A 27,330-nucleotide genomic window follows, 5' to 3' on the forward strand; every position below is an offset into this window, starting at 1 on the left:
TCATACGTTGTAAGGAAATACGGCGCACAAATAAAGCTAGAAGCGTCCCTACAACGTCAACAACAAGCGCACGCCACACAACGGAATGGCGAAAACACGGAGAGCCTGGCCGCTTTTGCCCCCATAGCATCCGCGCATGCGCGGTCTTTCGGACGTGTTGATAAGCAGAGCCGCGCCTCGTGTTGGTCTATAACCATTCGTTGGAGTGTGTGTGAAGGCCCATAACAACCTTTCTTCAAATATAAGAACATTTTGAGATGCTAAGCCTAATAGTGATGCGTGGTTTTGTCACCCACAGCTTTGTGACAAGTGCAACCGCCCTGTCTTTCATTACGTATGCTCTCGGCAAGTACCCGGATGTTCAGAAGAAGGTTAGGCAGGAAGTCAAGAATGTGCTCAACGAGGGTGTAAGTTTTTTTTTACACGGAATGTGCTTCTACGGTGGTTTTCTGTGCAAACATTGTAACGCTCAACCATCACGTTCAACAGGAGCTACATAGCGCATAGGCACCATGGGGCCCATTTAGGAAACACGGATGCAAGAATACTCCCAATGGGAATTGTGCCCGAGACTAAGTGATTCCCAGCCAGGTACTACACTGGCTAAGCTAACCAGAGCAGGGGTGTGGGGAGGGCTAACGGTTGGTTTCTAAAGTCAAAATTTTACACTAGCTTTGATCACTCTGACCCAAACCGGGGAACACGGAATGTGCTCATCTATCATAGGCATAATGTGTGTCGGTTGGTCATGCTGTCCGTGTGTGATGGGGGGTAGGACTGATGTGTGAGGGTTAGCGCCACCGCACGCTTAATGCGTATGGTAACTCTACACATTCCGTGTCCCCAGGTTCTCGTCAGCACGATCAACCTAGAGTAAATTTGTATTCAAACTGAATCTGTAATACAGTATATTCTATCAGTGTTCAGATCAGTAAGAGGAACTGGATCTATATAGTTAATTTTAAAAGGAATCATTGCGAAGCCAACCACGTTGTGGATAGTGAAGACCATAATTTGTGAACCGAACAGAACGAACAGAACGAGTTTAGACTTCTCGCAATTTGAGGATACCCAACTTTATGTTTGGACAAACAAAATCTGGTTTCCGAGGACTACCTGCTTTGGGCGTACACTGCTCCAGTTAAGAATGTTATTCCACCATAATTTAATTTGTATTAAGTTAGTTATTGAGTTATAAAAATGTGCATGTAAATATTGTTTGTACCCTTTTATCACAACAAAAATTGAAAGGTGATTTTTTTGTTAATGGGATTGGTACTTACGGGAGTTTCTGTTAATGTAATTTGTACTTACAGGGGTCGCTGGACTACGAGACAGTCACAAAAAAACTAAAGTACGTCACGCAGGTTATCGACGAGGCAATGCGAATATGGCCACCCGCTCTCACGTGAGTGTAGAAGAGTTTTTTTTTAGTGATAATGCAAAACAAATAACACAATTTTTTCTTTGCTTTTATATTAAGTGATCTGCAGCTTTCGTCTTGTATGTTAACTTGAATATAAAACCCAATTAAATTACAACAGCAAATATATATATATTTTTTTTGCAATTTCTATTCTTAGGTTTAAAAACCTATATCAGTTTTGCTAGCAGCTCTGTTTTTTTTCACTTTAACACTAATTACCTCTAAATATTATAGCTTTTTTTGGAACCTAATTGACTTACAGAAAGCATTAAGTAAACAAAAGGCAATTTGAGGTGCTCAAACGTAATATTTTTGTTTTTTTGTTTGTTTTTTAAGGGGGGGGGGGGGGTAATTTAGCGTTTCAAGTTCAACTTCAAATTAAGAGAAGACAAAACCAAATAAAAACAAAACGAAGTGGTGACTAGCAATGTGGGAAAGCGGTTCAGTACATAGCAAGAACATAAACAAAGTATCAAACTGAACTTTCGTATTCGTCCATGCTGTATTCAAGTAACCTTTCCTACGATCTGATGAGCTGGTAAAGATTGGCTAAATTCGGCTGCATCCTAACAATTACCAGTTGAACTACAGAAAACTGCAAACAAAGCCAATGTGTTCACCGAACACTTCCTTGCTGTAGCACTAAAGTTTCGTCGTCAGAGGCAAACGAAGGACGTGGATTAAACACAAATATTGCGTAACCTTTCGGCTGAAACTTGTCTTCAATTTTTGAGGACTTAAGTTCCGGTCGAAAGGTGACGTCGTGTGCAATTCATTCCCTACCCTTGCCTCTTTGCGAGACGTAGAAACTTGAGTCATCCGGCCTTGTTGTTGAGGAGGTGTGGTTGACCTCCATGTTAAGATGTTCTGAGACGCTGCTTGGCCGTAAACAAAATCCGTGTGATAAACCAATGAGCGAAGTGCACTAAACGTTTTTGCGAGGGCGTCTTCAGGTGGTTTATTTGTCAAACACAAAGTTTATCAGTGAAGGTTTTAAAGAAAAAAAAATTAGCCTACACAACCTTCTTTTTGTGTCGCAAGTAGGAAAACGGGGGGGGAAAAAACTTTCTGGTTGGCGCTTTCATTTGAAGATCGCGTTACACACTCGGATCTGTTATATCCGCTTTCGAGAATTTATCTAAAAAAAAACATTTCACGTTTCTTTTTTTGCTTTATGTTGTGTTATTTTTGAGTAGCAGCGTCAACCAGAATGGTTTTCCTGTTTTTCTTATGCGTAAAAAACATGTTTTTTGCGTAATATTTGTATATCCTATTCTCATAAAACTTGAGTACGATAAATGCACCACTTAAAAACACCCTTGTGGAAAGTTTTAATGCCCTCTGTTCATTGGCTTAATTATACAATTTCTTTACACCCGATTGGTGCTCGTGTGCACCCTGAAATCACGGCTCCGCGTCATGCCAAACATACACGACCTTGGGAAAGCTGAACACGCCAAGAAGCACCTCCGATATCGGGGTAGAAAAGATAAATATGGACCTCGATTTATTTTAGAGTCTTTCCATTTTTTTTTTTCGTTTCTTCATTTTCCAATTACGCTCTCGGGTTTACGGTTTGCTTCATAAATTTATGTCTTATGCTCGAGTGCATTACTTTTCTTGTAACAGCTTACGGCGAGTGAAATACTCTGGTACACTGGCGCCAACTGTCAGGTAACTCTCAGATAGTTTGGGTATAAATATTTTATAATTTCACGCACCATATTTCTGCCGTGGAATAGAAATAATCCTGGCAATGTTATGAGCAACCATTTTTCATGGAGCGTGCGTAGATTTTATCTCGCAAATACTGCACGAACTTATTCCTATTTATAGGAACTTTTAGGGATATTTGACAGATGGCGCCAGTGCACCAGTGTGTTTGCTCGTCATGAGCGTTTACAAGTAAATGCAGTTTCCTCCAGCGTACGCACCCGCAAATATTTGAACCAGCCTTAACGTGTGGCATTAAAGCAGTGCACCTCTGCGTTTCCTGCGTTCCGGCATGAGCTTGGCAATTTTGAAATTTTAAACAGGCCTAAGTTGAACCTATCACGGTTTTGCTCCAAGACCAAAGTCTTTTTTCGTTGTCGTTTCTATGGCTATTCTGTGGCTCGCCATTTAATTGCCGAAGTGCCAGACTTGTTCCCCAGATGTCAAGTATGACCCGAAGAACCGGCAGTGAAGTCTAAATTTGGCATTTGTTTAGCAATTTAGTTCTAAAGTTGCCAACTGAAAACCGAACAGCTAGAAGTGGCGCCTGATTCTGGAACTTGTTTGGCGATTGAGGCCAAATATGCGACATGACAGCGAAGCAACCAGCCGTAGGGTCTAACTTTGGCACTCTTTTGGCACTTTAGGACCAAGCTACCCAGATTCTAGCTAAAAAAATGTGAAGTTTCTTTCTTCCTACGCTTCTTCGGGTTTTCTTTGGGCCAGAATTCGCCGACAAAGACCACATTTTGGCCCAAAGAGTTGTACTACTTGAGTTTCCGCAGGTGCATGCCCGTTACGCTTTGGAACATAGGCAAATGTCATCCTCATCCACAGGTTTACCACGAGGCAGGCAAAGGAAGACTTCGAGTACCAGGGCATCAAATACAAGGCCGGGACAAGCATCATGTCTCCACCATTTGTGATCCACATGGACGAGAGGTTTTTTCCAGATCCCACGAAGTTTGACCCTGACAGGTATTACTTACAGGAAGCCTTTTGGATGATCATGACAATGAAAACGTGTCTCGCGTTAAAGAGAATAGCGACTGTGTATTTGTAATTCGTCGATAACGACGTATGATAATTTTATGGGTGTCATTACGAACACTCTTCAAGCGCATGTGCACTTTTTTTATATCTATGTTTTCCAGAATGATTGAGCCGAGTTTGTTTATTTATGGTTATGTCAATCTCCAAGCTTCAGGTAACTTCGAAAAAACGTAACAATGTGAAAAAATTGCAGGTAAACTTTAATGTCAACACTCATGCCTCATGTCAGTATTCAAGTACAGCGGTATTCATTTACTGCTACAGCGTTCTATGAATGTTGGCGAAAGTAGCGGAGATAATTCTCAAGAAAGAAGACAATTATACAAGCTTGGTTAAGCTGACAAAGACTGGTAAGGACAGAATGCGTGGTAGGCCCTCCAAGGAAAAAAGAGAAGTGTGTAGAGATCCACCGTTCCCTCGCGCTTTGCGTGATTCGACCACCGGCCCTCGATAGCTCAGTCGGCAAAGCACTTGGTGCAGAGCACATTCTGGAGGTGACGAGTTGAAAGCTGCCGGGACCTGAAGTCATTTTACACGGTCCCCTACGCGCGTAGCGCTTTTCGGTGTCGGTTTCTTTATACAGCCCGCCGTTGCAGCCGAACGTAACAAAACTTTAGGAAAATTGGTTGGCAAAATAGATTTTGTGTTCAAAGTTGGTTCATAATAGCTTTATACTACCTTGGATTTGCCTAAACACATTACCTCATGCATTGGCCTAGGGTTACTGACATTTTAAGAAACGCAGGCAATGATCACTATGATGCGTTCTTAGGAATTCTTATCGGCTAATTCCACAAGCTCTTTGGCAGTGCACTGATAAGAAGATGCTCGGGAGTTGCTCCATCTTGCTTTTTTTTAAAGCTGTAAGAAGCTAGTCATCTACGGCTTACGAAGTGCAGAATTGGTTTCTTATCATAGTGAAAAAAATGGACTCTAGGGACACCAATCGGCACAACACAACACCCTCTCAAAACTCAGCTGTAAAATGTAATTTCACACGTCTCCTTTAAAGAGCAGTTTTTGAAATCCTAGCCCCCACGATAACACCGGGAAATAATAATCTCAAACGCATGGTCTTGTGAAGAGAGGTGCTGCGCATTAAACAATATTTGCTTTTTACAGCACTCTTGGCATCAGTGATGGTCTTGGAGCTGCGTGACTATGCATATCTGACGTTTTTTCACTACGATATGTATGAAGGCTTCTAAAAAAACTGAGCGTGACAAAAAGTGCAGCTCCCCTACTGTTTCATGGCGTCTTGCACAAACAAACATGGCGGCACCCATGGAACAGAGCAGACACTGGTCTGTACTATAGGCCACAACTCTTCAACAATGCTAACGCCAACAACCGTCAAGCCCACACACTGTTAGGTGGACAAGGTCCAATCGGTCAAAAAAGAACCCTCTGTTTTAACGCCAACATCCGCGAGCTCACAGCACAGTCAGGTTGACAAGGCCCAAGCAGTTACAAAAGAACCCTCTTTCTTTACCCCGACGCACCCTACTGACCTTGATAACCTAACTAGAAAGAAAAGACCGCATCTCCGCGTCCAACGGAATTGAGGGAAAACGTATACAGTTTCCGGCGCCTGTCTTACGAGTCGTTAACTCTATCACAATTTTGACCGGATCTTTTTTTTTTTTTTTTGCAAGTATTTTTTACATTTGTTTACTCGGGAATATAATTGGCTCATTCATCAAAGTGTTCCAACATTTCAGAATCTGTCGCTTTTAACGCCACCGCCCTTTTATGTTCCAGTACGTGGTCAGTCACACACGGACCAGTTTGAGGTTCGTGAATCCACACGCCCTAGGGATGTTGTTGACCACTGCTTTTTCACAATTCATCGCTGGTTTTTTCTGTTTTTTCTGACACCCCCGCTGACCACCCGAAAAAGGGGGTTAAAGGACTCAGTTTAAAGTCATATAAAACATCTTCCAGGCCGTGCCTTCCCGCAAAAGCTTCCAAATTGTGTTAAAATGCATAAAAATACGGCAAACAGACCCAAGGCTCAGGCTTTTTGCGCTCCATAAAAAAGATTTCTTAAGTTTGACACAATAGCTTTTGCAACACTCACTATAACGCTCATACAGCAGCCCGAGTAAGTTAATCTCAACATTTGAAAATGAACCCCTTCCTGCAAATTGTGGATGCGGCTGTAGTACCGCCCGTCGAATCACAATTCGTCACACGTTAAGTGGTAGCAGGGCTATTCGTCATATAGGAGTAAATCGTCATAGGGCAGTTCGTCACTATGACAATTCGTCAAACTATTCATAGCAATGTCTTATTTCTTTACCATTTCTCATGTTTATCGAGCATAGTTCTTCCAATCGAGTTCAATTACCAGCGACACCCTTCCTTGATTTAATAGTTCTTGTCGACACAAGAAATTGTAACTTTCACTAATTTCTAATAGGCACAGACTGAATATGTATTGTCCACCAGAATCTTGGCTCCTCTCTCAGTCACAAATGGCAAAAATGGATGACAAATTGCTAGTCAATTGAGGGGTACTACGTGAAACGTTTGGCCCGCACATGCGTAGTAGGTGTCCGTATTGTGCACGTGGACCAGCTGCATCATTTCCGTGTTGCACATACGCAGTCTGTGAGTGTGTACCGCATGCGCCGTCTGTGTCGCAAACACGCAGTCTGTTTGTGTCGCGCAAGTGGACAAGTTACGTTATTTCTGTGTCGCGCATATGCCATCTGTGTCGCGAATGCTCATTCTATGTCGCGCGGGTGGACGAGCTACATTCTGTCCGTGTCACTCATGCGCAATTGCGGTGTCTCTGTCGCGCTCCTAAAAGTATTATATTTTATGCTTCCGAGGTGAACTAAAATGTTTATCAACTTAAAAGAAAAGACTAAACTTTGTAAACAGGACACTACACAAAAGCTGAATAACACAAGTGAGCCAACACTAGCATAGCTATAGTACGCGGGCAACAAGATCTTCAAACATCATATCCGGTATTGCAACGAGTTGTCCCAGTCACTAATCGCACTACGACAAATTTCTTTTTGTGTCGAATTTCCCTGCTAGGAGTTGCCCTACACGGTTCAACTAGGGTGCCTTCATGTGCGCTTCGCATAGAGCGATGCCAACTGCCTGTTTCCCTTTCCCCCGCCGCCATTTTGTTCCTCATTGTTTCCCCGTGCGTTTCCCGTGCGCCGGAAAGTGGCCTTTGTGTCCATCGGTAATCCCATCCGAGGCGGAAAATGCTAATCCTCCCTCCGTGGGTTCCACAACGCTGCTCCGAACTTCTGAGATAAGGTGCTTGTTTCCGGGAGGGTTATAAGCCCCACGGATTATCTCCCAGAACCAAAATGGCTGCTGGTTTGTCGGCGAGTGGTATTACGAAGGGTGGCACCACCCTAGCAAAGCGCACATGAAGGCTCCCCAGGTTCAACACTCCCAGATAAATTTTAGTCAGTACCGGCGCCAGGGAGGACCCTACACAGACCCCTCGCTTCTGCTCGAAAACACAGCCATTAACCTCAAAAGCCACGGCCTTAGGTAGAGCTCAAGATAGAAAGAAAAAAAAAAAACTGCCAGCGTCAATGCCTGAAGCGCTTTGAAACCGTACCAAACTAATGTCCACAAACTGCCGCACTCTACGAAGAATTGATTTGCCTAGTGAGTAGGAGAAATCCCTAATGTCTAAGCAGGTCAACTTGCAGAATTTTGAATGGAACGAAATCTTAAGCTCAATTAGCTCTTCAGAACTTTTTATCGAACAGCAAGCTTCCAACCGGCAGTACAATAGGGCTCTTTTAGAAAAAGTCAGACACAACAGGCTGCCAGGTCCCAATCTTCGTTGATCACGGTTCGTAAGAGAAGTTGGGGATCTGATTGATCACAATCCGTGGGGGAACTTCTGGTTTTGTGATTGATCAAGGTGAGTAGGAAAACGTCGAGTTTGTGACTGACCACAGTATGTAGGGGATGTTCGCGATTCACGCTTCCTATTAGGTGGTTTTTATTTTTGCGCTTTTTTCGGATGATTCCGGAATTTCATTGGCTGCGGGGTGATAATTAGATGCTCGAGATTGGCCACGCCCCGCGTTTCTTAAAGTGTCAGTGACTGTAGGAGTGCGTCGACGAGCTCTGCACTCATTGTACTCCGTTCCCCCCTAAGCTGACACTGCCGAGGAAGCTGCGTGCGCGGTGAAGAAGTCACATGTCAATCTTCTGCCACGTGATGACACTGCCGCCTAGAACCACGCGCAAAGAGCGGAGAGCAGGTGGTCGAGGATTAGGCGGTTGATTGTTCCGGCGAGCCCGTAGCTTTCACATCGCTAGCTTAGGTGAGGGAAGAGGTATAACAGAAATAGGTTGTTGCGACGGGGCTTACCATAAAGGAATACGTGCTCCAGCTTTACAACTCTATGGATCTCTTGACTCATAAACTCGGGCCTTTTGAATTCTCAAGCTTCGTGCTGTAATTGGAACCGTATTAATCCCTGCTCATTCGTCCTTTATAAAAACGTCTGATATTTGTTACCCACCGTATCAAAAACTTCACTAGGACAGTACATTCTACTCTGCTTATTTGCAATAGGCAAGACATGAGCACCAAATTTTTCTCAAATGGTGGGGACACCCCGATTTCGAGATAGTGCTGGCGCATCGCGCGGTTCAAGCTGTTGCGCTCTCGCGCTGCGCAAAGGTTACGCCGACTACCGAGATATCGTATGCGCCCGTCGTCCCGTCCCGACACCCGTCGTCTCAATTCAAAGGGGACAACGCGCGTCAAGTCCTCCCAAGCACGCAAAAGCATACGGCGCCAAGACCATCGAAGTTTCGCGCAATCTCTAGAAAATTATTTTACCATGTGTTGCAGGTTCAGTGAGGAGAACGAAGGCCGTATCCCGAAGTTGGCTTTCCAGCCTTTCGGAATGGGACCCCGAAACTGCGTGGGAACCAGGCTTGCTTATGTCGAGCTCGCCTACACTGTGGCCAGGATGACGCAGCAATTCCGTTGGGAACTCGGCGAATCACAGAAGGCAAGTAAAATCAGGCACCTCTACGGCGAGCAAGTGTTCTAGAAGGCGTATGTGCCGTATCGAGAGACACGAAAGGGCGCATGCCAATCAGAGGGCCACGTGAGAACGCGTAGATTGCGTGTGTGTAGGCGTTGCAGAAGGCAGTTAGGGGAAAAGTGAGGGCCATTAGTATACGCGCATAGGGCGAATTTGTCAATGACTCTCGGGGGGTATGGGGTGGGGGGAGAAAAGCGGGGAGGGAACGCGTAGAGAACCCGCAATGACGAGGCAGCAAAAGCTCGCGCCGTCATTGGTTGAGGTAGGGAGCAACAAACGGACGCGGGTGCATTTGGGGTGTGAACAAACGCACGAAGCTCGCAAGAAGCAAACGAACTTGAACGTCATAAAAGATCTAGGACCGCGCCTACTGAACTTCAGGGACAACTCTTTCATAATGACTTGAACCCGAAACTGGAACAGAAGGAAGAAACAATTTTTACAGTGGTAGAAAGAAATTAAAAAAAAAACGACACACTGTGCTGGGCCATCATGCAGCTCAGTTTTTGCGCTGTGTATCAAGCAATATGATATATTTGTAGAAAAATTACATGGTTTGCTTGTTCCTTTGTTAGTCAAGACTCTAATAGAGGTAGGAGTGGGGAGTGCTGGGTCAACCTCGCAGCCATTTTTGTGCATCACGGTTAAAAAGCGTGGTGTTCTTATCAGGAAGTGTGGCCTCATGCGTTAGATGCGGAGCACTCCAGAAGATGTGCGTTTAATCTAAAGTTTCGTTTTTTTTATGATGTGGGCGTGCGTTCAAGAAAGCTGGTTTATCATCGAGGCAATTGTGTTAACAAGCAGCATTTCAGCGACTGTTTGAATTTCGTCAGTACCTCCCGCTTGGTCGGCTAACGACTGCTGACGCAACACCGACAGTAGTGCTCGGATCAATAAAATGAAAACTGCGTATCTCCATATATCCATCAAACTTATTAAAAAATAACGCCCGAAAACTGACCACTCAGTCTGCCGATCCAGTAGCGACACTTGAATCTACATTTCGTCGCGGAACGCCTCTATATTCGGCTAATTCAGCATGAGCTCAGCGACAGCTGGTCGATCTTTGAGTGACGACAAAATCTAAACAGTTGAGCTTTCTTCTGATAGATAGCGCGGCAGGCCGTGTAAGCCGCGCGCTCGCCTAAGCTTTTTTTTCGACTGCGAATGTACAGCGAGAAAAAACAGAACACGCTCTAAATCAAAAGCTCAAAGAAAATACGGTCGCACTCCTGGATTTGGTTTCCCACCTACTGGAGGCCAGCGAGAGCCACTGATTGTCCACGGGTGCTGCCTGAGTGTTCTGCCGGGACTCGTGTCCGATCAACGCGAGTTTCAGACGAATGGCGATGCAGCGCTCGTGTACAATCTTTATCCCAGGCTGCCATCCAGTAGGTGACTTACATAATAGACCTTTTGTAGAAACATCGGTTCGAGAGTAAATGTGTCTAGTACCCTCTCTTTCTTCCTTGTGGCCGAGCAGAGAGGGAAGATGGTTTCTTTGGTGAATTCGGGTAGTCGCCTTTCTCCTCTGACGGATAAAGGGATGGATGAATCCGGCTGAGCCCTTTGGATCGGGCGGTAGCTTACGCCACCTAGCCATTTTGTTTCACCATTTAAGCTTAGAATATTTAAATGTGAAATCTATATTCACTCCGCACTGCAAGAAGACCTCGACACAGCAGAGCGCCCCCTCCTCGCCGCCAGAGCTACTCGGGATCCTTTTCAACCGATCACAACTGCTGGGTTCAGACAGGTTCAGAGCGCTCTGACATTCTCAGACAAGTCAGAGAATTAAAATTTTTTTGACATTGGTAATGCATTAAAAACAACACGATCTTACAGCGTACGGTGGACGATTGAGCAAAATTTACGCTTGCAACGTGATGAAATAACGGTTGTGACGTAAATTGTTTTACGCATCGACATGTAAAAAACAGAAAACCGCAGTAAAAAATACAGACGAAAACCAATGCATGCAAAAAGTTGTGAACTCATCGCGTTTTCGGCAGGGAACGCGCTGCGATAGCGGTCATGCGTACGACAGAGCAGGTAATTATAAAATGGTTAATAGACCGCATTTTTCTTATGGCGAAATATTGTGCAAGCAGAATATAGCACATATCGCCATGTGACACAAATCACATTGCATTATATTCGGCTCTACCTTTATTTTACAGCACAAACCTGAAAACGCACTTTTTCCAAACCTGAAAATTTCTTGAAGCGACCACAAAAACACAGCGGCGAGCTCCGCGAGCGGCTTCTTCGTCGGTTAGGCTTAACGAATTCATAAACGATCTCTTGATGATAAATGAGATAAACGATCTCTTGAAAGCACTGGGAGTGGGAATACTTTACACGTCGACTTTTCCTGTTACAGGCGCAAACGAATGTCGTCCCGTACGTTGTAATCCTCGCACCATCGAATGCACAAGCACTTTGTAGAACCGCATATCAATCGCCGTCATGTCGTACCCCGCGCACCACCACAGACCACTGCCGGTCATCGTGAACAAAACCACGTGATCCCCGTTCAAGTACCACGTGACGCCTGCGCCGCTCCGTACTCCGACGGCTACAGGCAAAGTGCCAGGGAGCGCTCTGAGAGGGAGAGGCGCCCTTGGAATGAACCAGCCGATCAGTCCACAGCACTCTTTCAACCGCCCCATCTAGCGAGCTCTGAAAAGAGCGCTCGAGAGCGCGCAGAAAGAACCACGCGAATTCGTCATTTGTGTCGACTTCGGGGCAGAAGATAGCCCACGATGGGGACAAAGGCAAGTTTGGGAGAGCTTTATCTAGGTCAAACCGGTTCAATGGGTGAACAGGATGCAGCTGACGTTTTGGGTGTGGAACAGGTAGAAAAACACGCGCGCGTTTTTTTCTAGCCACTTATTCGCCTCGAGATCGAACCGTGTCGCCACCGTGCGGCCGAAATCGGAAACGCGCGAAAGCGGGGATACCGCCGTGCGTCGTCTGCTACGGGCGCACGCTCAGAAGCATGGATCTCGACGCGGCAAGCCCGTTTCAGGCTGAGCTTGACATTCCTTATTAAATGCTTTATGTTTTTGTTGCCGTTTTTTCTTACTAAAGGTTGTGTTGTATCGTTTCCCATGCGTAGAAATTCAGCAAAGCGATTATTATTCAGTCGGAAGCTTCCATAATCTTAGTGTGTTGGTTTGTATACAATCGCTGTTCCCACGTATTTTTGTTATCTCGCACAAACCGTGGCTTTCATAAAGCATTGAATGTTGAGTGGGCCTGTGGTTTGATTAGGAAAGTAACCCGACTGATCGCTATCGTTTAGTAGACTAATCAATGAATAAATCCGTATGTTGATTTTTCGCCGGTCATACTGCGTGAAAGACGTTAAAACTACACATTTTTTACTGCTTTTACTATGTCATAAGTGGCATATTGCATTCCCATTATAAACTTCACGTTGTGAGTCCTAAATAAATATGGTCACGGGAAGCCTTTTAAAATGCAGTAGTTTTTAACTTATTATTTAAACAGTATAATCACCCTCCGTGAAATGTCAAGCACGCTGAAGTGGTTTACCGTGCAAGCCAGTGTCACAAAAGAAACAAAGACGTCAAAAATATTAAAGCTGGCATTTTTACTCCTTGTTGACTTTCTCCAGCACAGGACTCCAATTAATCGGCAGAAAAAAAATTGCAATTAAAGCATTACTTGAATAATGTGAAAGTTAATCGATGCCGACTGCCCAGTCTTACGTTAGGTGAGCGCAGAGGGTGATCGGAAAGTCTCGTGAAGCCTCGCTAGCTTTTATCAGTAAACGAGTATCACTGCGGCCGACGCTGTCTGTGTCGTGCATGGTGCGCGTCGTTTGTTGGGTTTGCAGTCTACTGTGTTTGAACACAAGATTATTTAGCCAGAAATGTATAGTATTCGCCTCTTGACATCCGCGGCCCTCACCAAGAAAATTGAAACGGGTGAACCCACACTACCGAGAAAAGCATTTAATAACGGGAACATTGCTGCGTTGCTCGGTCACACCCGTATATTAGTCACATCAGATATATTGGAACAGTTTGTTTCACTTGTTTCAGTTGTCCTGCCAACCGTGCAGTTTGCAGATCACTAGAAGAGACACACTCTCCTCATCGAAACGCAGTCGATGTGTTCAGACTCCACAAAACTTGCCCACACTATGGCACAGTAAAAGGGCAGAGGAACTCAATAGCATGGTAATTTTCAATACAGCGCTAACTTATCTTCATTTTAAATATTTATATTACTGCAAAAGCTAGAAGTTAAAAAAAAAAAAAGAAAACATAGAAGCTGCGATTTCACTGCCCACAGTACCAGTATTATCTTATCTGGGTTGGAATTTATTGTTTTGCTTAATTGCCACGTTTAAGAGCCAACACATTCATTAAAAAAAAACAAATATTTAACATAAATATTCCAGTTCAGCCGGAGACAGGCATCAGTCGTGGTTATCCATGTTTTCCAACGTCTGCCTGGAGCAGACGACGCACCCACAGAAGCGATTATATAAATTTAGGCCGCACGCTGGCAACACGATTCGATCTTCACTGAAGCACCGAGTAGTACCACATCCTTCTCCGCTAGAATTGTCTTCCCACCGATAGTATGCGACAAAATAAATGCAAGAATATATGCCGTCACGCGCGCGAACGTGGAAAGCCTATGGGGCGGCCGTTCTCCTATCCCCGCTTTGATGATGATGATAGCGCGACCGTAGCGCCACCTCTAGGTCGATCTCGAGGCCAATACCCAATTCACACGGCAGCGTAAAGGTACCTTTACCTTAGGTCCCTTAGCTGAAGGTACTTGTAGTAAACTGCGTTCTGGATCACACGATAAATAAACGGAGCACTTTAAGTTGATGTCAATTGCATTCCTGCTAAACCGCGAGAGGAGCACATAATAAACAATTATTCCTCAAAATCGGTTTGACGCGCAATTTTTTATTATTTCTCTGTGAAATATCACATTTAAACCTAAATATTTTTGTTTGCTTTTGCGGCACTTCATTTTGTTTTTCTCTAAGTCTCAGGGCGCACCTAAGTGAGTCTTGCTTTAAAACGTCCGACCTGTCTGGCCACACTGTCCCTAAATCATCTGCGGTTACGAGTTACCATTGCGAGGTGGGTGACCTTTCCGCAGTTCTCACTAAAGTAACTAAATAGTACCCGGTAGAAACGAACCCCGTCGGAGTCTCATGGTTACGTCAGTCACACTATCGAAAGAGATGGACGACGATGAAGATAAGAAATCCTGGGCGGGAGAGAGAGAGAGGAAACATCTTTATTGACCCTCAGTTCAGGGTGTCAAAGTGGTGTCCTGGAGGACGCCATTCAGAAGGGTGAGGATAGGTGGATCATGGGGGATTGGTTGCGTCTTTCGATGCCTTCAGCTTCTCTTCGATCGTTGTGATGTGGTGAAGAAGGGCGTCGAAGATGGCGGGCACGTGTTGATGATTTGTGGGAGAGCCACTCTTTCCATGTCGTGGGTCGAAGCCCGGGAGGGAGCTTGGAAAGTGTAGAGCGGATGGATGGTTGTGCATGGAGGCATTGCCAGTAGGTGTGCGTGTTGTTTGGGTAGCCAGTGCAGAAGGGACACTTAGCTGTGCCCTGAGTGCCTTGGAAGAGATGAGTATAGTGTGGGGAGGATAGCGTGTGGGTCTGCGCTCGGCGTAGAGTGGTGGCCTGTTGTCGGGAGAGTGTGGGAGGCGGTGGTACGAGGGCGAGTCTGGATTCGCTGAGTTGTCGGAGTGTGTCGGAGCGCTGTTGATGGTATTCATTGCGCTGGAGTTGGGGGTCATAGGACGTAGGCCAGTCAATCGCAGGTCCCGGAGTGGAAGTGATTCGAGAAAGTGAATGTGCTCGTTCATTGCCTGGGATTAGAGCGTGGCCAGGGAACTAATAGATGTAGAAGCGAAGGGTGGGGGTGGTGTTGAGGGCGGCTCGAAGCTCGCGCGACATGTAGTTGGGGAGTTGGTTGTACTGAAATGTGCGAACTGCCTTTTGGGAATCTGTCAGGGCAGTGATGGAGGTCTGTCCCTCGTGGGGGTTGGCGATGGAATGGTGAATAGCGGAACACAGCGCCTGAGTCTCCAGGATGTCTGCCGAAGGCGCTTCGGTTTATGTTTGCCTGAGCGTTGTGTTGGTCTGGGGTCAATGAATTGCGGTGCGGCCGATTTTGGTGCCACGGTCGCAGCTGGCATCTGTGTAGTAGAAGAGGTGCTGCTGTGCCTGAAGTGTGGCGAGTTTTTGGGATATGAGTTGGGCTCTGTGCTCGCGGCGTTCCGGGTTGCTGTCGGGATTCATATGTTTGGGTATGGGGAGTGTGGTGATTTGGGGTATGGTATCCCAGGGAGGTGTGGTTGTTTCGATGGGGGGAGGTGCAGGGCGTCGTAACCGAGAGAGTTGAGAATGTAGCGACCCTGCAGGGACGTGGTTAGGCGTTGCTGTTGACCCAGTCGGTGCAATTCGACTCGCTCCTCGAGTATGTTGAAGAGGTCCATCTGTTGTAAGTGCGCTAGGAGAGCGTACTGTGGCACGCCGAGAGCAAGGCGGGTAGGTTTGCTGAGCTGTGTCTGGAGGTGTTTGAGCTGACGGGTAGTGAGCGGGATGTAGGGGATATGGTAGAGTACGAGAGAGTAGATGAGAGCTTCGATGGATCGTCTCATGTCGCTCTCTTTGAGGCCTCCGTGGCGACGGGAAACGCGGCCGAGGATGTGTGGGATTTGATTTATCTGTTTGGAGAGGGTGGAGACGGTGATATCGCTTGCACCGTTGTTTTGAATGGTGAGGCCTAAGAGCTTGATGTGTGGGCGTTGGGGTATGGGAGTGCCGTCGAGGTGTACGGTGATCAGCTGCCCGTCGGGATTGTTTTTGCGGTTGGAGATGACGAAGAGTTCCGATTTAGATGGAGAACAGGCCAGACCTATACTAATGGCATAGCGTGCGACAGTGTCGCAGCCGTGTTGCAGTGTCTCTTCCTGCTGGCCGGGGGAACCGGTGTTGGTCCATGGGTAACGTCATCGGCGTAAATGGAGAATTTGAGGTGGGGGATGGTGTCGGAGTTGTACGGGAAGTTTGCTCATGGCAAGATTGAAAAGGGTGGGAGAGAGGATGGAGCCTTGTGGTACTCCTTGGTGTAACGCAAAAGGTGTGGAGATGTGCCCAGGAATTTTAAAGGCGGCCGTGCGGTTCGATAGAAAGTAGCGTATGCAGTTATACATTCGAGGGCCGCACTGCGTTTCTCTGGGGGTACTGAGTATGGAGTCATGCGAGACGTTATCAAAGGCTTTGTATATGTCCAGGCTTAGGAGTAAACGGAGTTGTGTGGTGCTTTTGTCTTAAAGGAGGTAATTGTATAACCGAAGGAGACAGTCTTGTGTGGAGATATTCTTGCGGTAGCCAATGAGCGTAAAGGGTAGAACAAGCTTCTCAAGAAGTTTGCCGGTGCACGAGGTGAGAGAAATGGGTCGTAGGTTTTTTTTACTTCGGAGGTTTTGTTTGGTTTGGGGATCATGGTGACGATGGCGTGTTTCCATTCTGCTGGTATGCCGCCAGTTTGCCAAGCACTATTGAAGTAGTTTAGGAGTTGCTGGAGTTGTGTGTCGTCGAGATTGCGGAGAAGTTGATATGTGATTTGATCTTCGCCAGGTGATGTGTTTCGTTTGAGAGAGTCAAGTGCTCGCTTTAGTTCATTGAGTGAGAAGGGGCGTCCATGTCGCATGGGTCGAGGGGAGGAGTTGGAGGTTCTGGTATGTGTGGTGTGTCGGTTGGTGGTGGAAAGAAGGTGTCGCGGAGTTGCTATTCGAGGTCGTGCGAGGTAATTTTGCTGGCGAGCATAATCCGTGTGAGGGGGTCGCGAGGTTGAGAGGGTGTGAGGAGTGTGCGTAGGATGCGCGACGTTTTTTTGGTGCCGAGTTGGCCGTTGAGGGAGTCGCAAAGTTGGAGCCAGTTTTCGGTGGTGAGTTGCTCTGCGTAGGTTTCGGCTTCTTTGGTGATGTTGAGAATTTTGTGGTTTAGGTGTTTCGAGTGCTTGGTTTTCTTACATTTTTTCACCAATTTGCGCCTAGCTTTCCAGAGGTTGACAAGATGGGTGTCAATATACGGGGTAGCGGTTGTAATTTGGGCTTCTTTGGTGCATTTGTTCTGTGCCTGGAGGAGATGGTTAGCCCAGGCTCTGGGATCAGCGTCCGTCGGTGGGGGGTTGTTGGAGGTATGGTAGCGAAAGTGATCCCAGTTTTGTGATGCGAGCAGTATTGCGACGTACTTTCTGCTTGACGTTGGTGATCAGTGTGAGGTGGATGAGGCGATGATCGCGGCCTACACTCTCAGCAAAAGGGTAGTCGTAGGGTACTACATTTGGGGTAGTCAGAAGCCGTCACAGATATCGCTACCCTCCTTAGTAATACTAACGACCCCATGGGTAGCCACATGGCATGCAATCAACAGGTAGTCACAGTGAGCACCCCAAAAAAAACATGGCGGCTGGCAAGCGACAGTATAGCAATACGAGTAAGGCCTAGCGAGCTGGACTGCTTTTTGCTAAAATACGATTCTCAAGTGCGCACGCCCGTTCGCTGCCTTCCGTGCGCACTAAAGCACTCCAAAACCCGTATAGCGACAAATGAAACGATGTCTTTATTGAACAGAGAATCTGCTTGCTGTGCTTGCCGCAAGTGATCCGGCGTTTTCGGTTGACAGCGGCGAGGCGAGGGAGGCATCACCGATTCAAGCGGCGTCGGTTCCGATCGTTCAACGCTCCTGCTCCACTGTTAGCATTCGTTATCCACTTTCAAGTCCCTGGTAATTCCCACCGAGTCTGTGCACGCACTATTCACCGCACGGAACACCCATTCAACTGGCTATGGGACTGATCCCACTGGGACGAGAGTCCGAGAACCAAACCCTTTGTGGCTGCTCCGTGGAGCCATGGAGCGCCTCCATGTTTTTCACTCAAATAAGTAGACACATAAACGCGCGACTCCTTGAATTGGGCGGTGACACGCGCCACCTAACGGACAACGCTCAAACTAAGAAAAAAGAAACCAACAGCTTTCACTCTGTGCGCCTCGTCAGACTACATATTCCACACCACACTTCACACATACGCGACATACAGACACCGTACAACATTATACATGAACGCGTTCTCAAACAGCACAAGGTACAACATGAGATATTGACACTCTACGCGACTAGTCGAGACCACCAGCTCATATACTGCTATATTTTCTGTTACCAATTAGGACGGTGACCACTGTCATATTTTTCATAAATACGAAAAGACTGTGCAAGATTTATCCGCATATATTATTTTCCTCTACTGCCCTTAAAAAAGCGCTCGTATCTCTAATGTAATCCATTGCAAAAGTGAACTGCAGGTTATAAATCAAATTGAATAGTCGCTACACGTCACGTTTTGATCAGTTTCGTTTTCTCTCTTGCCTACACTTCAAGTATATACGCTTTCAAGCTGCTGTGAATGGACGCCGCCATAACCGACCTTCAGTTTTTGTTCCCTCTTATTCCGTTCGCTTCACTTCATCATTACCACAGCTGGAGAGGTTATTGCCATTTTAAGTGTTACTGTGTCCTTCTCCCCAGCATAGGCCCTTGTGGAGACCCGTCAACGCCCGCTTCAGTGGCTCGAGCGGCATCTCGATAAGACAAGAGAAGGTCGGCTATGGCGGCTCAATCTGGCGCGCGCTGAAGCCTGTTTGAAAGAAAGGAAAAAACTCTAACCAAAAATTGATATGGAGCCCGACGTTTCAAGGCCAGTTCGGCCCCTTGATCACGGGTGACTGTTTTTGTCCTTGTCTGTTTAATTAATTGTATTAATTATCGAAACCAATTTCTAAAATCACAAATTTCTGAACACGCTGATGTATTTTCTTTTTTCTTTTTACATATCCGAATGATTTCAGCGGAGGTTGAGTAAATGTTGAGTACACTGAACGCGCGCAGGTGATTCTAGCTAGAGCAAGGCTGTGCAAGCGCGAGCGGGTTGACTTGTCTACCTTGACTGGAGCACTCGCTGCACGAGCGCTCGTGCAGCCGCCGAGGCTTAGTCGAAAGCGAATAGCTCGCGCTTTTGGCATACGCGGCTAACAATAGACCCTTTCCGAAATTCAGTCTGGCCACTTTGGTCACTATCATCATCTGTGGAACGGCATCTGTGCCATATCAATGGCGGCCTTCTAGTGACTGATAAAGGAAGACGTTGAAGATGCTCCTAAGCGGATCTTGCGAGGCCTGTACATTCGGGGGGTCAGTACGACGCGACGTAGGAATGGAACACAAGAGCTACGTAAGCGTTTATTTCTAATAATTCAGATTCAGTCAATCTGTGGGCGGCACACAATCGGCTTTAAAGCACTTTGGTGTAGAGAATTTTCTCGAGGCACTTGAGTGGGTTGGAGCTTTGTTCTGAATGCAGGTTCTTGGTCACCTTCGAACTGAAAGTGATCAAGAAAGAACTCACACTGAACAACCTCGCGTGCCGCTGACTTTCGAAGGTGACGGTGCCGATCCAAGTTCATTTCCGCCATTGATATGGCAAAACCTAAACTGCTTTACAAACCACCAGATGGCACTGAATTTCGGAAAGGGTCTATAGTCCATGCAAGGTGAGACGAAGTATATATAGCTCCTTCGGAGCAGAGTACCGTAGAGTTCCTGTATAGCTCCCCCGAAGGGGGAGCAGAGTTGCGCATTTGTTTTCCCCGCGCCGCCACGCCGCTATTCGCCGGGACCCATCACGTGAGGAGCAAAGCATCCGGTGGCGTGCAAGAAAGCCACCTTTACGGTCGCTCCGCCGACGTTTTTCGCTCCCCGGCGTATGTTCCCCTGCTTTCGCCCTCCTTCTCCTCCTCTCTTGTTTTCCATGCGGGGCGGCGCGCGCGGCGCCGCTATTCGCCAAATTTAGTCACGTGAGGAGCAAAGCAACCAGGGCGTGCGGGAAAGCCGGCGCTACGGCCACTTGCCGAGGCTGAATGCGCAACTCTGCTACCGTAGGTAGCATATGCAGGAACTCTAGAGTACCGCAATCTAGAACGCCATCTCTCGGCGACTAGCGGCGAACTCCTGGAGGTTCCAACTCCGGTCAGGAATGCATGGGGAACGTGGGATAATCGCTGTTTCTTCAATATTGTGGGGATGTACGGAACGACAATAGTTTTTGACATTATAATGGAACATTTTAGAATAATTTACGCTAAGTTATGTGCCACGTAAGGACGTAACTTTTTTAAAAAATTGCCTGAGCGGCATCATGCAGCAGACGACGCGGCGACGTCACACCGTTCACGTGACCCGCTCCGGCCAACCCGGAAAGCCCATCTCCGCTGCGCAAAACAATCGTCTGCTTCAAACGCCATTGCCTTGGAAATTGCCTTCTCACAATTTTCGCGCGCATCCAATATTATTAAAACTTTGACAAAGTGTTTAGTGCTTTACCAACTTCACGACAGACTAGTTTCAAAAAGTGTGAAGTCGCCGTTTATTTTTTAATCAGCCGTGTTGAGTCGATCTCTATGTATTCTCCCATAGGGCGGGCCGCCTCCTGGAACCCTCAGTACCACGTGACTCGCACCGAGCTGCTCAGTCGGCCATCTTGTCGGCGAAACACGCGGATCAAAGGATTGCGCTACTCTGCTCCGTAGGACCTATATAGTGCTCTAATTCTAGCGAAGCCTGTCCGCCGGTCCTACCCGAAGCGTTGTTTCAATTTTCTTCTTTTCGCTACAATTGTTTCTGCTCAAGTGCGTGTCTTTCAAATATGCGTTCTATGCGCTCGCGCTCGTGCCGAGAGGACAGTGCAGAATTCGTTTTCGGGTCCGTGCCTTCACCTACAGCGAACGCGAAATACGTATGCTAAATTATCTAAAGCCTGGTTCAGACTAGGGTGCCTTCATGTGCGCTTTGCTTAGGGTGGTGGCATCTCGCCATTTTGTCACACACGTTTATTTTTATTTTTTGTTCAGAAGCGCGTGAAAGAGCGTGTCCCTGCACGCGCTTGTGGCGCTGACTGTGCTATGGCGACATTTTGTTTTCGTCGATTTCTTTGTATTTTTCCCGTGAGCGCGTGCTGTCGGCATGTGGTACTACAAAGGGTGGCATCACCCTAAACAGAAGGACATTGAGGCACCCTAGTTCAGACAGTTGCGTTTGACTGCGTTGCGGCAGCGAGAAACCAGGACATTCCTGCTGCTTATATCGCGTGCCAAGACGATTCATTGAATTGGATTCCACGCTTCATACGAAGCACAGATGTGCCGGTGAGTCGCTTTCGGTTCTCGTTACAACGCTGTCAAACGCATTCAAACGCAAGTGTCTTAACCGGCCTGAAGCATCAAAGAACGCCGAGAACAGTACTGCTGGCTTCTCCAGCAATACTATTTCTAAAAAAAAAAAAAAACTCTAAACCAAATAGCACGTGTATGTTTGCCAACGCCTTATTTTTGGAAATTTAGTTGGAATCTTTTATATAGGTAAAAGGTACGCGTGCCGAAAGGCCTGAAATCCTAGTCCCCTTCACAGTACTTTACCTTGAATGACACACACTTGTTTGAAGCATTTTTTATCGAGTATGCTCGATGAAATGTGCCAAATGAGCCAGTGAACGCGAATCATATATCCCAAGACAGAGAATTAGTGAAATACACGGGCATGATCCCAGATATCTGTGTACGTTCGTCCTGTCCGGCCTCAGTCGTGGTGCTCAATGCTTCATACTTCACTGCACTTGAAAGCAAAAAAAAATTGGGTATGACAGGCGTGCAAGTTCGGCGGAGCCGAGGAGGCCATTTGCAACTGATCTGCACGCAGAACTGACCGATCACACCTTTAATGAGAGCACGGTATTTACTGAACCGAACAATAAAAGACGACAAGAGTATCTCGTCCGGCGAATATTCCAGTCAACTCACGCCTGTGCGTAGCTTCCTGTGCTTTCTAGAGATTTGGTTAAATTCCTCGAGCACGACGCCAGCTGCCAGCTGTTTACTAGCGGTACATGGTAAAACCCGCGACGGAACCAAAAAGGACAACCGCGATACTTTTATCTGCCTCGGGTTTTAGTAGGTGCCTACCAAGGTTGCCTGTACTCTTTGGCAATGTTTGTTTTCTGCCTGTTTAGGCGAACTGAGCCACACGCCTGTTTCGACCGGTTCAAAATTTAATAAATGGTAACCAACGCACAAAGAAAGCAAGTTTCAAGTACTTTTTGAGATTTTTGAAGTGACTTTTACTCTTGAACGACTGCATACACTTGAATGTTCAATTCAAGAGTTTATAAAACGTGACTACACCATGCTTGTCACTTGCCAACAGGGTGGTAACGCTCAATGGCTCGAGCCCAGTGGGTAGTTGAGTAAGCCTGTGGGGTATTTACAGCCGTCAAAACGCATGATGACTAGGGGGGGTGCTCACTCTTTCTTAGAGTGTAGCTGTTCGTCAGATGCGGACCATTCAGCAACGGATGGGCCGTAATGGAAGGCCAGGTAGGGATTGGTATCGCGTTCTACACTGTTACCGGTGCGGGTGGGTCGTGTAGTGTCGTTGGCCAGTTTCATCGACTTTTGGGTGGTTGCTTGTTCGAGGAGGCGCCCATCGTGTTGAATGTTTGGGTAACCCCAGGACAAGACATTGTTTTCCACGTGCCGCCGCTGCTACCTGCTAGCAGGGGGGCTATGTTCAACAAATGTTTCGTTTCTCCTAAAAAGAAACGGAAGTAACGATATCGCGTCGAATTGGCTAGAGGCTCAAATGACCAAAGTGGGAACTTTCATCATTTGAGCCTCTATCCAATCAGACGCGATATCGCTACTTGCGTCACTTCTGTTTCTTTTTAGCAGAAACGAAACATTTGTCGAACATAGCCCCCCAGGAGTACGCGTTCCTCGTTAATGTATTTGTCCACCGCATCTGTGTCCACAGTCATTTCGTAATTCGCTACTTTTATATATTCAATCTGTTATAATGCATTAAACAAGATATATTTATATATCTGTGATTTTTATTTGGAGCTTTGGGTCCGAGGCTACTCCCTGTAGCTATAAAGGGAGCTCGGCGAGCTCCGTTTAACACAGGATTTCCCTTAGCGAAAGGGTCCTTTATGCGCCGTGTGATCACGTTCTCCAGCTCCCTTTACGACAGGTACCCAAGCTAAAGGTACCTTTACGCTGCCGTGTGATTTGGGAATTAGTCTCGAACCCAGTCGCGTGTCTCGGTGGCAGCACATATTCGCCAAGAGGTAGATTCAGCCTAGAGTCGGTGGCAGGTTAAGAGTGAAGTGGAAGCTCCTCGCACCTATTTCCACTTGATCAGGAAGGCTGGAGGGGAGGCTACCTCCTCTCCAGCGTTCGCTCTGTCGGGTGGAAAGAGGTTCGAGAAGCTTCCAATTCGTCCTTGACCTGTTACGGACTATTGGGCCCTTATCGGGATGGTGAGTCTACGCAAAGACAACAAGCTTGTGAAACGTGGTCATTCTATTTTCGCGGGTTGCGTTTTGGACCCTTTATTAACGCGAAAGCATGTACTGTCCCATGGAACGAAGCCGACATTAGGGAGTTTTAGAAGAACGTACGCAATTTTAGCGCACGCTAGCGCTAAATTTAGCGCTTGTATTAGCGCACGCGACGCAAGAGAGTTTTAGAATAGCGTTTCTCCGCCGCGACGCAAAAGCCCAAGCATCTCGCGCTTGCGACGCCATCAAGATACAGTAAAATTTTTTATTTCACACACGAAATGCTGTTACTTTAGAAAAAAAACGAGTTTTTTGGTCCAGAGTAGCATTTTAATTTGTTTAAACATGAGAACGCGACGTGAGCGGTTGAGCGGTCGTGTCCGCTTGCGTCGCCTCGGCAAGAGAGGTCTCGTGTACTGACCTTCGCACATCGTACCTTCGCCGTGAAATGTTCGCGCGTAGCAAGCATCAAGTTGTCGGTAATCGCTGCCAAACCGAGTACAATGTCGTCCCGTATTGAAAATTGCAGTCGCGAGGATACCGCCGACGTCGCACTTACGACGCCGCCAAAGCAGCCGCCGACATAATCCTGGAAGCCGCCATGTTTTTTTAACTGTGCTCGTCTTGGATTTAGCCAACTGCTCATCACGAATCCTGCTAGGAGAAGCGCAAAGACTCTTTGCGTACGCACGCTATTTCCGAGAAATAGCGCACGCTAAAATTGCGCACGCAAAGCGCAAAACCTGGTTGGCGTTCGGAGCATGCGCAGTGGCGACGACGCTATTCTTTGCGTACACAAAGCTTTAGCGTGCGCTATTCTAAAACTCCCTATTGTCTGCAGCAGCGAAAACCGGCACCTTCATTTCGTCTGTAGCCGCGAAAAACGACACCTAAGTTCCCATTGGCTGAGCGAAACGACACCTGAAGTCCCATTGGCCAAAAGCACGGTAACAAGGATGCTTCGTCACGGAAGCCGGCCGGGCGCTCAACATGAAAGCGGACTCTCATCAGAAATAAAACACAAAGAACAGCACAGCAACGCGGATGCATCGTCACGGAAGCCGTCAAGCACGCAAGGCAAGACACGCCTGCCCAGCAGAGTTGCGTGATGTCACCGCCGGAACGCCATATGTGATAGGAACACGTGCCGCGCTGCTTGTAGGAATGTGCTGCGTGTAAGAATGTTTTCGCATTCCTACACTTAAGCAGCCTGTAAGTGCCTTTCTGTAATTTGTTCACTGGGGGAGCTCAAACCAGTCAAATTTGGACCTCATTCAGCGTGCAAATGGGAGAGTCAATGATCCGGGTAGGAGTAAGATTTACGACCGTTTCTGTTCCTGTTAAGTTTACTATCTCTAATTATACCAATGCGACGTCTGAGTGGGATACTTTATGGCGATTACAGGGCCATATCCAATCCGAACTGTTTTTAACGGTAGATTGCGCAATGTGGTAGTTCGATTTTTACCCGCTTTATACACCAACACGTTGATTGTGGCCACTGCGCATGCTCAGTGCCAACAGCAGTGCCACCGCAATGGAGTGACGTCAGAAAGATGTGCTGGTGTATAGTCGTGGCAACTTAGCAAAGTGGGGGTCGTGGAAAGTCTCCAGAGCCTTGTCATCCGTGCGCAGTTAAAGTGATGCTGAACCGAAATCTGGATTCAACAAAACACGGCGGCAAAAGCACGCAACGGGGTGCTACAAACACCAAAACATCACTCATGCAGCGATATCTCGAACAGATGACCGTATTTTAAAAAAAAAAAAGGAGGCGCATTTGACAGATTTCTTTTCGCCTTGTTTCTTCGAGAAGGAGAGGGAACGGCCTCGCGTCTTCTACTCCTTACTGCTTTGAGGGGGCGAAGCGAGGAGGGGAGGAAACGAGATATCTTGACGTCACGCGCCTCGTCAGCCTCGTTCAATCTCGACCTCTTTTTCCAAAAGTACAGTCGACCACTCGAAATATCGTCTTACAAGTAGTGTTGTAGGGATTGCAACGTCCCGAAAACATCTCCTGCATTGTTCTTTTAAAATCCAAATCCAAATAGCTGACAAGAACGCCTGACAATGAATCACGCCGCGAGAGGCGTGAAGGCAATGCGGAGAGGAAATCGTCTGCTTCTTGCATAAAAGCTGTAGTGACGTCAGAACTACTCTGAGCTCTGATTGGCTTTGATTGAAAAGATAATGGGTAGGCCTCAATGCTAGATGCCAGGTCTAACCACTATTTGTTTTTTGTTGATGTTGTTGTTGTTTTTTTTTTTCAATCAGCCAATGCGAGTTCGGCGTTCTGACATCATTGCAACCCCTGCGCAAGAAGCAGACGAACTTGCGCTCTGCATAAGCTACACGTTAGTGTTTCTTTAAGGGGCACTCAAGTGGATTCTAAGATCATCTATTTCTAATGATGACTCAATCTACGGTTCATTAAGCACCCTAAAAGCCCGAAATTACACTTATGGGCGGGCAATTTACTTCTCACAAGTCTATTCAGAGATTCGTGACACGACACCTCTGTCTGCACCTTGGAGCACACACCAGGGGGCGCCGTCGGACGGCGATCTCGAACGATAATTGCCGTGTTACGTCTCCCACAGCAAAAGATTTTACGTGTTTGTTGAAATATAATGCGCAACGCGCCTAAAAAGAGCAATAATAGTAACGTTCCCAATCTCCTCTTCATGAACTATTTTCATTGGTCAAATTTTATGAAGGTTGCAGGAACCCGAGAAATGGCACCTACGTGAGAATTTAGTGCCCGTTGAGTTCAATTTCTGTGAGTTTAAGAAGACGTCTTCCCTCTAGAACTGGTCATTTTGCTTGACTAGAGCCCAACAAACAATTTGCCACCAAAAACAAACTTCTACATAAGGCACCAAGGGCCCCTTTAAGTGATCAGTGACTGTAGTTGAACGGTGCACGATTGAAATGTTTAAGAAACTGAATCTTATATTTGAACGAGTTCATGCCATCATCATGTTTCATCGAATGTGAACTGTTTTGTTGTAACTTAAGGAAAGTATAATTTCAGAAAGAAATGCCCTTTAGACATTATGGCATGGTACTGTCCAAAGACCAACAAACAATGTGACACCAAAAGCAAGCTTCTACATAAAGCCCTCGACTGTAGTTGAACGGTGCATGATCGAAATGTCTGAGACCTTCGATCTAATATTTGAACGAGTTAGGCCATCATCAGGTTTTATCAATTGTGAACTGTTTTGTTGCAAATTGTTGCATGTATAATTTCAGAGAGAAATGCCCATTGGACAGTACGGCATGGTATCGACGCCGGGAAGAGGACCTTGGATTGTCTTCCACAGACTATGAACACTGCAACTCGCCAACGACCATCCCTTTTCTCCGTTGCGTCCATACGCCGAAATTAGCTCAGTGGCAGAAGCTACAAGTCATGTGACTGTGTTACATGTTACCACGCGGCATCGGCAGTACTAACAGGACCGAGCCCCAGATTCGAACCTTACGGGAAAAGACCCGCAAGAGACTGCAGTCAGCGAGGACCATTACGGACGAGCTCCTTTATTATCCTTTTGTTTCATTTGTGACAATAAAATTTTTTCTGCGACCTTGTGGAATTTTCAACAA

At 46.7% G+C, this 27,330-nt stretch overlaps 1 protein-coding gene across 1 annotated transcript; it reads left to right on the forward strand.

The window, feature by feature from the left end:
* Positions 1-275: 275 nt before the first annotated feature.
* LOC121838474 (cytochrome P450 3A14-like) lies at positions 276-27,311 on the forward strand. The gene is made up of 5 exons (XM_042294752.1): positions 276-407; positions 1,317-1,408; positions 3,977-4,117; positions 9,045-9,207; positions 26,977-27,311. The coding sequence occupies exons 1-5, from the start codon at positions 276-278 to the stop codon at positions 27,052-27,054; spliced, it is 606 nt and encodes a 201-aa protein (XP_042150686.1). The 3' UTR covers positions 27,055-27,311.
* The last annotated feature ends 19 nt before the right edge of the window (positions 27,312-27,330 follow it).

This window comes from Ixodes scapularis, unplaced genomic scaffold (genome assembly GCF_016920785.2).
Source record: "Ixodes scapularis isolate PalLabHiFi unplaced genomic scaffold, ASM1692078v2 PGA_scaffold6__148_contigs__length_123643588, whole genome shotgun sequence".
Classification (NCBI taxonomy): Eukaryota; Metazoa; Arthropoda; class Arachnida; order Ixodida; family Ixodidae; genus Ixodes; species Ixodes scapularis.